The sequence below is a fragment of the Balaenoptera borealis genome, assembly GCF_965194805.1.
Source record: "Balaenoptera borealis genome assembly, chromosome: 18".
In the NCBI taxonomy this organism is placed as follows: domain Eukaryota; kingdom Metazoa; phylum Chordata; class Mammalia; order Artiodactyla; family Balaenopteridae; genus Balaenoptera; species Balaenoptera borealis.
Window position 1 is genome coordinate 45376694 of NC_138877.1, and position 14520 is coordinate 45391213.

The 14520-nt window shown below is 30.9% G+C and overlaps 1 protein-coding gene across 3 annotated transcripts in view; it reads right to left on the reverse strand.

Moving 5' to 3' along the window:
* Positions 1–14520, reverse strand: part of DACH1 (dachshund family transcription factor 1) — a 412485-nt gene that overhangs the window by 101017 nt on the left and 296948 nt on the right. For all 3 annotated transcript variants that reach the window (XM_082365964.1, XM_082365963.1, XM_082365962.1), the window contains one exon: positions 13870–14004. In XM_082365964.1, coding sequence (XP_082222090.1) covers positions 13870–14004 — 135 coding nt within the window. The remainder of the gene's footprint in view (positions 1–13869; positions 14005–14520) is intronic.

Genomic DNA, 14520 nt, shown 5'->3' on the forward strand with positions numbered 1-14520 from the left:
TTTCATTTTATTTTAATTTATGTTACTCACACAAATTAGGATATTTGGTCTACCATAAAAATATCATAGGTAGCAAACTTACTAATCAAGTTCTACAATATTTCCTAAGCTAAAATTGGAGGTATTTTTTAAGTAATTGATTGATCAACAACATAAATAAAAATCTATATGGCGGTTATCTATTAATCCCATAAGCCCTTTCTTTACACATACATGTCCTGTTAATACATGTTCTTTATTTTAAGTTTTGTTAAATACAAATTATTATATTTCATAGCGTTTTTCACGAAGTAGGAAAGAAACAATATTCTGAACTTTATTTCCCTAGAAATATTTTTGTAAGTAATAGGTGCAAACTATGATGCTAGTATCTGTGGAAAATGAAGTTCCTTGATTATTTTGTTCTTTATGAAGTCCTGGTATATAAGGTTCCATAGAAATTCCACTTTAGAATGCTTTGCAATCAGGTGTATGGTATTAACTAGCCAACACTAAGCAAAGAAAGATTGCTTCCTTGGATGATACTGAGTATCAGTTACTCAAGGAAGTATTTTTATGGTTTCCTGGAATGACTTTCTATTGGCTCTTAAACTTTCTTTTATGTCTGACTTAATTTCTCTTAATGATTATAATTTTTAAAAAACTGTCATGGCTTACCTTAACATTTAATTATACAAATAAACTATACAATACCGTCAATAAAAAGGTAAATTATGGAAAATATCAATTAAAGAAAACATACATTACTTGACTATTTAAGATCTGGATTAATTCTTTTCTTTGCAAGACGCATATTGGATTTGCAATTTGTATACATAAACTTACTCTACATATTACAGTTTATATATACTAGTTTAATTACATTACATTATCATTGATAATATCATATGAATTATTTGCTGTCATTAAACAGAGGTCTTCTGCCATAATTAAATGAAAACAATGTAAAAGCATAACATTTTTGCTTGGAATATCAGTGACAGTTTTACTTGGTGTTAAGAGTTAAATTTTTGTTATCTAAAAAAATACACCCTGTGAAATTTGCTTTGCGATTGATTTTAATTATGTCGATTCTATGGGTTCTAAAAATGAGTTACTGCAGTATTCCATTCTAATATCCTTTAGCTTAACATCCTTTAAAAAACTTATTGACATTTATGGCAAAATCACTGATCTTTGCCCAGTTCTTTTCTTCAACATTACAAATTGCAAGGTTGTAAACAAAGTATTAAAAAATGTACCATTGTACAGAGAGAAACCTATTATGTGAAAAAAGAAATAGTAACCATCTTTAATCATCTGAATTAATTTCATACATACTGTAATTTTTCTCATTTGGTGGTGGAGATTTAAATTATTAGCCATAAATAATTGGTAGAAAGAAAGAAATACATGTGTTTATAGTGTCCTATTGACTATTGATCATGTCACTTTCATGATTCTGAACTTCCCTCTTAAAATTCGCTCCTGATAAATAAATATTTCTCTTTTGGGGCTGGTCTAAACCAATGAGAATGGGATTATTTCTTCTCCATCCACTGCCATGATTCCTGAAACATTGACAGTGTTCAGTCCATGAGTGTTTCATACATGAATGCTGTAAGAAGACAGATTTTTCTTCAAAGAGAAAATATAAACTCTAATTTGAATTCTAACTTTAGAGTTTCTCATTGTACCTTCCATGTACTATGGAAAAAAATAATCATAAGGCTAGTCTACCTTTAAAAATAAAACCTAGAGCTTTGGCTATTTGAAGCCAAAAGTAGGATTCAATTTGGACAATAAATGGACATTTTGAGAGGACTATAATCTCAGCTATTTGCATCATTAGCAATTATTCCAAGCCTATGAAGGCTCTTAGAATAAAAAGGATTATAGTGGAATCAAATATATATATATATATGAAATAAAAGATTGGAGACCCTTGAGGAATATGAATTAATAGTAAACAAAAAAAAAAGGAGGCTGTCTCCAATATTACTGGAATAGACTTCTCTCTCCTTCCACCCACTGCCTAAACTTGAATATTGCATTTAAGTTGGGATGCAGCATGAGCTATGATTATGTTGGGATTGAAAGGATTTAGGTTCATCATTAGAAACTCAAAAGCAACAGAAGAAAAATTTAATCCTGTTGCCTTTGGCCTCTGAGTAATGTTTGGAGGAGAAACTGGAATCAGCATGCATCCCTTATTGGAGTCTTTTATAGATTTATAATCCAATGTTGTTTTTTCTTTAAGCTGGATCCTAGTAAAGATGATATAAACTGAAAACTCAAAATACTTAGATTAAAACAGAACAAACAAACTAAAAAAACCTCAAGAACAAATATGTAAATTGCAGTTTAGAGGAAAACTACAGAAAAAAAAAACTTGATTTGCATAATGCTTTTATTTCCATGTATGGAGACATAGGTAAATTCTTGATTTCTTTCTCTGTAGACAAAGGGAACCAACATTCTTGAGCAGATAACTGTTCCAAATACTTTTCTAAGTGATGCATAGAGTATCTAACTTAAATCTTGTGAGATAAGGCAATACACTACCCATAAATTGCCCACCTGCCTAGATTTGGATTTTATTTTAGATAGCATAAGTGGAGAGAACACTGATTTGGAGAATGTGGCACTATTTGTCTTCAAAAATCCACCCCCCACCCCAACTGCAAGATAATTTATGATGTAGGGTATATCTGGTCTTCCATCCTATCTGTAAATAATAGCAAAACTCAGAAAGGCATTCCATCCTTAGATCTAGGTTTAAATGGACTATTTCTGTTAAAGGTCCCCAAGAAGTGCCACGTCCTCTCCCTTGTCATGAGAGATAACATGATAACATCCTTTAACACAATAATGATTTACTGCATATCTGTTTCCTAAAACTGTCTCATTGTTACCAGTAAAGCAATGCACACCACTGTCTATGAAAATTCTCAATCTAGCTTCAGGTGTAAAACTACACCTATTGCATGATTGTAGAGGAGATGGAATGGAAAACTTCCTGTGTATTCATGATGGCCAATAAAATGGAAGGAAAAAACAAAGCCATGAGACACATAGCCATTTTTTAATAGAGTTTACATTTAGGCAAAGTATGGCAAGAAGTATGGCATTTTTGAATAACTCCTATATATAGGATTGCCCCTCCGTATCATCAATTTAATTCAAAAGCTTCTCATTAGTATGCCTTAAAAAAATAAAAGAACAATGTCTTATGTCCTTCATTTAAAATCCATCTCTGAATTCTCAGCAACAAACACTGTGCCTGCCATATAGCAGGTAATTGCAAATCGTTTGCTGAATTAATGAATAAATGAAGAAATACAGAGAAAATTGCTTGCTTTTTTTTTTAAATAAATGATAAATTTGTTAGAATGCTGCTAAGAAACGATTTACAATGATTTATTTAAAGGTATGAGATTACAGCTATAAAATTATTCCATATCCTTCCACAAATGTGTCTTGGAATTGTGATCTTCTCTTTGGTGTTACTACTTACATCAAATGACCACTGATCAGATAAATCATTCACCCCTTTATGTAATGCATTACAGCGCACCATAGTGACAGACACTGCAGATCTGGTTGTAAATAACACAGACCCAAACTCGCGTTCACCGAGCTTGAAATGCAGTGACTTATGACTCCTGTCAGTCTGCTCCAGATGCACCGTCCACCCTCTCTACCTTGCTCTCTGATCTGTGTCCCTTCAAGACGTGTCTGTGTCCTCTGGATGCATCATTCAACTAAATGCCCCAGCAAGCAGATCAGATGGAGCACCAAAATGTGACAGCACGGCTTCTACTAAGCCCTGGATTACTGCATTATCCTCTCCAGTCACACCTTGAATTCTATTCCTATGCACAGTCTCTTTCCTGAAGGGACCTACCATGTATACAATATATCGTACAGGCTGAACACTTAATTCTCATAACAAAACTTTGTGATTATATTTCAGGTACTATTTGTCTATTTTCACAGATGAAAAACTGAAGGCCAAGGATGATATATAATGTACCAGGTTTACAGCTTTAACCTGGACTTGAATACAAAGAGGTCTAATTCTCAGACTATACTCGTTACCCCTGTGCTAGAGTGCTTCCAGTGAAAATTGTTTCTTAAACGAATATGCAATTGCTTTGTGAACTCAAACTTTTTTCACAAAAGCCTTAGGTTAGTTTTTGTCATGATAGAATAGATAGTAATTAATAATATTCATAAATAACAAATAAATTATAAAGTCAATTATACAGCAAATTGATAGATATAACTCAAAGAATTATATATTTATTTTTATGCTCTACTAGCAACCTCAAAATATTTAATAGTTATCCCAATTTTACAATTAATACAAAGATAATATCAAGCTATAAAATTATATTTAAATCTGTATCCATATACTTCAAATGCAGAAGGAAAGAAGGAAGGAAGGGAAGGAAGGAAGGGAAGGAAGGAAAGAAGGAAGGAAAGAAAGAGAAAAAGAAAGAAAGAAAGAAAGAAAGAAAGAAAGAAAGAAAGAAAGAAAGAAAGAAAGAAAGAAAGAAAGGAAGGAAGAAAGAAAGAAAGAAAAAGAAAGAAAGAAAGAAAAAGAAAGAGAGAGAGAAAGGAAGAAAGGAAGAAAGAAAAAGAAAGAAAATGACTTCATTTTCTGGAAGTAGTTTTTACTGAAAAGAAATTAACAAAATATAGTCCATGAAAGAATTCAATGTTGCCCCTTTTCAAAGGCTAAACCTTAAAGATAAATATAATTACAAGTTTGAAATATAGAGCCACCATTATTTTTTAAATGTATCCTAACCGTCTTTTAACATATTCACAAATGTAAGAAGGCTAAACCACTTGTTTCCTTCATAAACAAAGAAGGAATATAATTATCCATTAATTTATCTATAGCAAGAGACTGTGATTTGAAACTGGGTTAGAGATACATGCCAGGACTTCCAAACTCAGAAGAAGAGAACAGAATGGCAGCACTTCATAAAAGTCCACTGATTTGGGCCACTTATCACAGATAAGGAATTCCCTCAAGGTGTGACCTCATAAAGGTTGATACATAATGACATTGAAAATTACATTTTACTTAGTTTTAAAGTAATTTGACTCCACATATCAAACATGAAACCTGCTTTCTAAAGTTTTATGTCACTTGCCATAGAATTAAAAAAAAATCCTATCAACTCTTTCTTCATCTCTTATAAAAGAATGCTGAACATTCAGACCGAATTGCTTGCATAAAAGTTTTAATTCTCAAACCAATCCAAACAAAAATTCATTTTTCAATAGAAAGACATGTAAAGAAGAAAATAAAATTATGGCTATTTTTAAGACACATTTTCTGTCTTGTATCTTAAAGAATTACATTGACTATAAATGAATAATTTCTAATAATGTCTTTTATGAGTGGCTCTTCTTAATCTGGGAATTTAGCAATTAAAAAATCTTAGTTATTACAATTTGGTGTGAATTATAGGACATCACGACCTTTGTCAACTACTTATAAAGGTACTTTATCAAGAGTAGAAGCAAAAAACAGTTGTTTTTAAAAATTGAGAAACATACTGGGCATTCATACTTAAAGTTTAATCACCACTTAGGTGGAGCTATATGCAATTACTTTAAAAACCATCTCCATACACAATATATTGCATATAATTAATTCAATGAACTATCAAGGCTATAAAGTTTAAATAAGAAAGAAAAAATATCATTAAAAACCTCAGCTATGGTCTAAAAGTTAACTAAGCAAAGTGATCCAGTGAACAAACCTAATTAAAATGCCTGATACAAACAAAGCTTAGACGAAAAGCACTAAAAACAATTGAATACTTATTTTATTAATCTAATGAATCATGTATCATATCATTACAACTTTGTATATATCATTAATTTCATTCCTTTCACTTAAGCCTTTTATTGGGATTACTTCAGTTATTAGTTGGTCTAATGTATTGGTTACCTCTAAATCTCGCTCTACAATCTCTTCTTATCTTGTTGCATAAACCCTTGCGTGTTATTCAAATTGCTTCATTTATTATGATAGCTTCCCCATGTAAATTGTGCTGACTGTTCGCCCTTGCACAGTCCTCATTAGACTAATGAAAACCTTCAAACGAAAAAACTAAACAACCTGCCAAATAAAGGTCTGAGGTTATTATGAAAATTACAACTCTGGGAGCTGGAAGAAGCTCTATTCATTAATTCATGCTCAGCAAATTGCTAACTAATTTAGTTGCACTCCTCTGCATTAATGGATTATTTTATAAAAATGTTTTCCACAGCCCAAGACCTTTGGTGCATGCTTTTGAGAGGCTTGAATTCTAATCAACCTTAACAGTAAATTAGGAATGTAATATCTAAATAATAATTGGGATGGCATATGGAGGAAAATAGTGTTTAAAATCCCATGAAAGGTGCTTTTGGTTTTCAGCTTCATCTGTCAATTTCACAGTAGTTAAAACAATTGTACTTGTTTAATATTCTGAAACTGTAGCATAAGATACTAGCGACAACGGTAATGTAAAAATTTAAGGAAAGTTTAAAATATAGCTTCTACTGAAACAAAACAGATTTTCATATGCTGAAGTTATCACACACATTTCTAGGAATAGTTTGCCAAAAGGCACAAGAATAAGTGGTAATAGATAAGGAAAAGTCAGAGGAAAACATCATACCCAGTTCTCCAGAATGGGTGGGCAATATCTCTTTTAAAATATGTTCAAAATACTATCAGGTTTTTATGCATTTAAACATAATAGCCATGAGTTCCATATTGACCTTTCATCTAATGTGTTATATAAACTCCTCCAAATTAGTTCCCGTATTTTTTAAGATTTACCTGAGCTTTGCTGTCACCTTACAGGTCCTGCAAACAAGGCTGAATGGTGTGTTAAATCATTCCATCAAGTTGATGGAGGAATTCAAACTGCTTCAAGCACAAGAGACAAGGGGGCTATTACTCTTGCTTCTTAACTCATAACACAGCATTCAAAGTAGTATCACTCCCTCATCTATCAAATGAAGATAAAGCCCTGTGTGTTTGCCCATGTGCAGGGACACACATAAGCACATGTAAGAATATTAAAAAGTTTCAATAAAAGCAGACTGTGGATATAAGGCAAGATTGGAAATATATTTTTAAATGTCATTTTTTTTCTTTTTTATTAAGCTCTTTAGAAGAGATTCTAATTTACATCTCAGAATAGAAAAATGTTCAAAAGTATTAGGTTGAAACATATGAGATTGTAGATATCTCCTGTTTTGTTCTACAAAAACAACATCACACGAAGCTTATCTGCAGAAACTGACGTTTATATTTTGCTATTAGTTTAGATAAAAAAGATTAAGAAAGCTCTCTGAGTCACTGAACTTTTAATGGCCTATATTTTTGTACATTTCTTAATATGTCTAATCAGGGAAGAAAGGACAGTGTTTTGTAGTTCTTTTAGAAACATACTTATTTGCCCACGCACGAAATAAAAATATACAAAAGAAAAATTGTTTTAGCTTCACTAAAAAATATCGGATATAATATTTCCAAAATGAAGTTTGAATTTGGAGCTAATTCTCAAATAAACATATAGAAGAATGTACACATTCCCTTTAGATCACTTCTACACCAGAATATGTAAAATTTCAACTTGAAACTAGAAAAAATAGAAATCCACGGTTAAAGCAATACGCAAATAAATTCCAAAATTAAAAATTAGAGATAATCAATTCAGTAAGTCAATAAACATCTTAAATGAAGGAAATAAAATAATTTATAATAATTCATAAATAAATCATTACATGAAGCAAATTTGTATGTGGAGCTAATATGTTAATCTACTAGTAACTTACTCCTACCTCACTTTTAATGCTATAAAAATATTAGCTATTGGCATGACTACATAAAAATATTTCTTTAACAGTGAGGAAGTGAGTCATTCTGTGCCTATTAAAAAAGCTCAAAAAAATAAAGCTGAATAAGTGGAATACTTAATAGTCTATTCTGTTTTTTCCATGGGGAAAAGACATTTCATCTGACTAAGTAAAAGTAAAACTATTACAGTAAGTAAAATTACTATAAATGCATACTATTATTTATAATGTATCCAAAACTAAATACTCTCTAATAGCTTTGGCATCTAGTTCATGAAAATTATCAGCAGTAGTAACATGATTCAACTTTCTAAGTGTCCAAAAAACTTTCCAAAACCTAAAGTTATGGATGCCCTGGAGAAGCAACTGACATCTTCGGCATCAATAAATGGCCCTATTTCTTTTAGTAATGTTCATATTAATTACATAATAATAAATTCCTGGAAAATGTAAACTTTAGGTAACATTGAGGTAGTTCATTTTATAAGTGGCACACATATAGTGTGCTAACATTACCAAAATATAGAAATTTCTAAAGAAAAGGGTTTTCACTCTTTGCACATCTATATAGTCACATGAGATACTAACAGGTTCAGATTTTTGATATATGTGTGTATGATATTTACTATAAATTAATTTGTGTAATGTTAATCTAGAATTGAAAAAAGAAAGTCATTTTTGAAGACAATCTTAAAATTAGAATTTTTAAACAATGAGAAATGTGCAAAAGGAAATATATTTCAAAAAAATTATTTCCACAAATAGGAGAAAAGTGATGGCAGTCATTTAAGAAAGATGTTTTGTAGGAAAGTGGTCCTCAAGGTTGGATGCTAAGAATAAAGCATTAATAAGAGGATATCCCAATATGGCCAGTTTACTAACTACTTTATTGCCTTTAGTGCTTTGTCCTCAAATTCAGAATACCAAAATGAGAACCTTCCATACACGTCTGTTAACCATTGGAAATATTGGGTACTGCCCACGAAGAATACGTGACAAAAGAATATGCGACAAAAGAAATGTTTCATGGCCTGAAGCAAATCCCCTGTATTTCCTGCCTCATCTTAAATTATTCCTGCTTCTAAAATGGCAAGAGGTACAAACTATTATGTATGGAATAATCTACAAGGACATATTGTGCAGCACAGGGAATATAGCCAATATTTTATAATAACTATAAATGGAGTATAACTTAAAATTGTGAATCACTATATTGTATACCTGTAACATACAATATTGTACATCAACTATACTTCAATAAAAATATATATAATTAGAAAAAATGAAAAATAAAAAAATAAAATGTCAGAAATCACCAATGCAAGTTGTCATATATTTTATGAAAACAAATAAAGGGAAAAGCCTCAACCATAGGGAAAATTAGAATATATATGAAGAAAAATTCTGTGCAACTGTAGCAGCAAAAGCAGAAGGGAAGTTTTGCATTTCATATGGTTTATTTCACATATCTGACCTTCAATAAATATTGATTATATCATTTTGGTTTATTTAGTCCAAGACTGAAATAAACTAACATAAATTAGGTATTCAGTACTTAGTTCCAATTATAAATGCTCACATTTTCTATAACTGGAAAAAAGCTGATACTGTAGCATACAGTATCATATCTGTAGCATACATTTGATTTTTGGTAAGCAAAAAAATTAGATAAATTCCATAATAAGAAAAATGTGCACGTGAAACTACATGCAAGGTATGAAACATGCTAAAAAATGTGTTGGAAATAGCAGCAATTCAAGCAATTTTAGAAAAACCAGGGAAAAAATTATGCATAAGAGAATTAACACTGTAAATTAGCACCAAGAGACAGATTTTGTGGGGATAAAGAGAGAAGTGCAGCATAAAGAAACAGGGAGCCTGTTTATATAATTTAAATGCGGGGCATATATTTGGAGAAAACTCTAATTTGAAAAGATACATGCACCCCAATGTTCATAGAAGCACTATTTACGACAGCCAAGTCATGGAAGCAACCTAAGTGTCCATTGACAGATAAATGGATAAAGAAGATATGGTACATATACACAATGGAATATTGCTCAGCTATAAAAAAGAATAAAATAATGCCATTTACAGCAACATGGATGGACCTAGAGATTATCATACTAAGTGAAGTAAGACAGAGAGAAAGACAAATATCATGTGATATCTCTTATATGTGGAATCTAAAAAAAAAAAAAAAGATACAAATGAGCTTATTTACAAAACAGAAACAGACTCACAGGCATAGAACAAAAACTTATGGTTACCAAAGGGGAAAGGGTAGGGGGAGGGATAAATTAGGAGTTTGGGATTAACATTTACACACTTCTTTATATAAAATAGATAAACAACAAGATCCTACTGTATAGCACAGGAAACTATACTCAACATCTTATAATAACCTATATTGGAAAAGAATCTGAGAAATAATATATTATATATATACATACATATACATACGTAATTCTTTCGTTTCATATATATAAAGCTGAATCACTTTGCTGTACACCAGAAACTAACACAACATTGTAAATCAACTATACTTCAATTAAAAAAAAGAAAATGTCAATTAGTACTGCCTATTCCACTAAATTTAGACTGAGGGTAAAAATCAGCAATGTGTTTAAAATCCAGAAAGTTGCAGTATGTTTGGAAAAGTTAAAGGACATAAAATAGTTTTTGAGGCTATGAGCTGTATCATAGATTTCCTCAGCACATATCCTTGACAAACTCCCAATTTTAGTCAAAGTTCGTACTATTAAAATAATTTCTCCTTACACTTGGGATGCTTGAAACAATATTATATGTCTATTACTTCTTGATACACTAACTTGTTTTTCATATTTATATTTTAAATGTACTTTAATTAAACTCTTCCTGGGTTCAAAAGCCCATTAGAGTGTTTTTATTTTAAAAACTAAGTAGCAAATTTACTCAGCACTTAGTACTTCTGAGTTCTAACACCTGTAAAGCCACTGGTTCTACAACTAATAGTGACGTAAATATTCTAATAGAGTAAAGTCAATAGCTTTTTAATATTAAGAAGATTTTAAAATGCTTAAAAGTTACTGGTGATTAAGATTTTAGACCACAGTGATTCTCAGCATGCAAATTAATTCTGGTATCTATTTTTAACATCAATGTTTTCTTAAGAATTATTATCTTTTGAATGATTTAAAGTGGTAGGCAGCAAATTACATTTAAGAAGTTCAAGCCTAAAATGACACAAACATGTAATTAATTTCTCTACAAATGTCTCTAAATGAAGTCACTTGTTTTAATACAGATATGTGTAGTAAGAATGTTACAGGGCAAGTATGCGGCACATGATAAATGTAGTCATGAAAGAAAACAATTTTTAATTTAGTAGACCCTATCAATCTAGAAAGCCTATGAATATTTACTATTAATTCAGTATGCTGAAAAATAGATAAAAGAGTGAGAGTACATAAAAGAGATGAGCATCATATAATAAAATTCTTACTATAAGAGTATCAAAATCTATTACAATGTCCACGATTCCATAACTACATTTGAAATTATGAGTTTAAAGTGAGTTTCACATTTCTAGGGAGAATATTAAAAACTTACTTTCCTTTATAAAATATACATTAAAATATTGAAAAACTGTTGGGATATGATCAAGGTCTTTATTCTGACAGCAAAACAATTTTAAAAACTTAAGATGTGATAAGAAGTACCATTAGTGCTATAGAAAGTTTTTGTATATATTCCTGGCCAGAACATTCTACTGTTTCAGATAAATGTATGTTCTTAAGGTTATGAAATTCCACCTTTTGCCTTTCATCATCACAGTTACTTTAACTTACTTTCACCATCTCTTAGAATCTTCTAGTAATTTAGCACAGATCAATATGCATTCATAGATTGTCTAGTCTGTTTAAAGCAAATGTAATACACACATGACTCCAAGGAGTATACAGTCTAGTACTGGAAGCAGACCAATGAAAAAATAACTTCCAAATAACAAGGAAAATGTTGTAACGAAGATTTGGGGGGGCAGGCACACAGGAAAACCAGCAGTGGGATTCCCTATATCAACCTAGTATGATATCTCAGGAAAGGCTCTACGATGGCAAAGTTATAATAGTAGTAACAAATAGATGATAGGTATATAGACAGATGATGGGCAGATAGGCAGATAGAACTCAAGACTCACGGAAAAAGAAAGTTACAAAAATTATAGTCAACTCAACTTGAAACATGAGATTGTAGAAAGCTCCTCACCAAAAATTCCAGTGAGATTCATTATTCCAATCACATTATTGGTCATTCCTTTGGTGGTCTCTTCACTACCACCTCCGGGCTTTTATATTTCACTCCCAGCCTTTTTTCACCAAGGTTCCGCAAGAGAATTAAAACCTAATATCCTGACAACCATTGTATATCATAAAACTTCTCTCTTATGCATTTCAAGTGAAACTAGCTATGTAGCATCTATGGGAAAATTGAGAAATTAATCACTAAAATCATTTTCTATAGGACTTCATTCTTTCATAGAACCCTAGTGGAGAATGGCTACTTAACCCAAATAATGAATTTTTATATTTCAATATTCTTACTTGAAACTTAAGTCCTCTATGCAGTTTTATATTTTATTACTATAAAAATTTCCATAATATTTCCTCAAATTGGTTTTTTATTAAATATAAAAGGTATATGTCAAAAGATACATAAGGCATTATATATTCTTCTTCATTTTTGAAGAAGAACTCACAGAAAATTAGAATTAGACATTTAGAGGCAATCTCATTCACTGATGCACTTGTATATATTCCACCCAGCTTGTGATAATATTTGATAGCGAATTTTAAAATAAATGATTAGGAAGTTGCCTTAATGCTGCTCTCAAATATACCTAGATTTTGACATGTTAGCACCTAGAAAAGATGACCATTTTCTTATTAATTGCATAATGCCGATAATTTAATTTATAGAAATACAGTGTTCTTTCTTCCTAAGGACTCAGCAGAGCTGTTTTCATGTTGAATAGAAAAATGTTTATGTAAGCATTTTTACTTTTTGTGAATAGTCATTTTCGAGGAAAAACGGTTGCTCCACCTTAACTTAGTCTTTCTCCAATCATTTCTCTCTGATTATCTAAATAGCCAATTTTACTTATCTCCCTTTTTGACAGCCAATGAATTGTACCTTTTGTATAATTATGTTTTCCAAAGAAACAATCCTTTTCATAACACTGATTGCTTGATATTCATGTCAAAAAAAGATGTCAAAGTATCCAGTCTATATTATTAATAAAATTTGAAAATATTAAATTAAGATGAAAAAGATATGGCAGGGCTCCAGTGGTCCCAATTTAAATTTACCATTTGAAAACATTAATTGGCATCCAATAGCATAAATTTCCAACATGCATGTAAAATAATATTTCAATTCTCCATGAAAGTATTTCATGAAATAAGGCATGAAAAGACAAATTTTTGCCTGTGAAAATGAGTTTTCTGGTACAAATAAAATATAAATAGGAAACTCTCACAGCTTTGCACAATCTGTGCTTTGTTATTTGTTGCATACACTTTAGAAACAACTACTAGTACATTGGTTGATAAGATTCACTATATTTCTTGGTTGATCAAATGACCATGTGTCTTTTAATCCAAAAAATAATCATAATAATCCTTTGTATATTGTCCTTGCTCTATTATGCTAAGTAAAATGACAATAGACCCTAAAAGCACGGAGAAAGACGAACTATAGTCCTTGAGGAACTCAGAGATAACAATTAAAACAAACAATTCTCTTTTTTAAAACGTACTGGAAAATAAATGAACATTTACCTGTTGTTTAAGAGAAATATGTCTCATTCATATTTCTTTTTTGTTGAATAGGCATTTTACTTAATATTGTAGGTTTTTAAAATGTTTATATGCCATCTTCTAATATAATCTAGAAATATACTTTGTTCTGTGGTTAAAACCTAGTTCATATGTTGAGCAGGAAAAACAAGACCTCATAATCATATATTACCTTTTTCAATATGCATCCTTTTCGACTCATGTCCCATGTCATGACCAGCCAAATCTCCCTCTTTGGGCCCAGGGAGTACGTTTGGTGATAAACCCATCAGCATCTGGTTCATGGACAAACCATTCTGATGGACAGCTGTCAAGTCAGAAACAAAAGAAAAAAGACTAAAACACCATAATACAAAATATTCAAATAACTTATTTAAACTCTTTTGGACTCAGAAATAAATATAATATCATGGTCTAACTTTAAAATTATAATCTATCTCTAAGTTGAACACTGTGAGAACTGATAACTATGATAATTTTTGAGAACAAGCAGAAATATATTGAAAACGAAACTGTTTTATCTTATTTTTATTTCACATAAAATATGTATATTTTCTCATGTCTGGAATACTTTTGAATGGCCATACCCCTATAACCATTACCAATGAAATATTCAAGCTTTATCTAGTGTATCACATTCTCTCCTTAGCATATAACCTTCCTTAACTCTGCAAAAACTGCAACCTTAACGTTAGAACACTCTTTAACACTATAAAGTTAAAACATAATTTAAAAAAATTCTAGTGGCATGAGAGGGCAAATAGAGTTTTCAACAAGTTAAGGCATTGAAATAGCTGTTTCAATAGTCCTATTCTATTCTAGT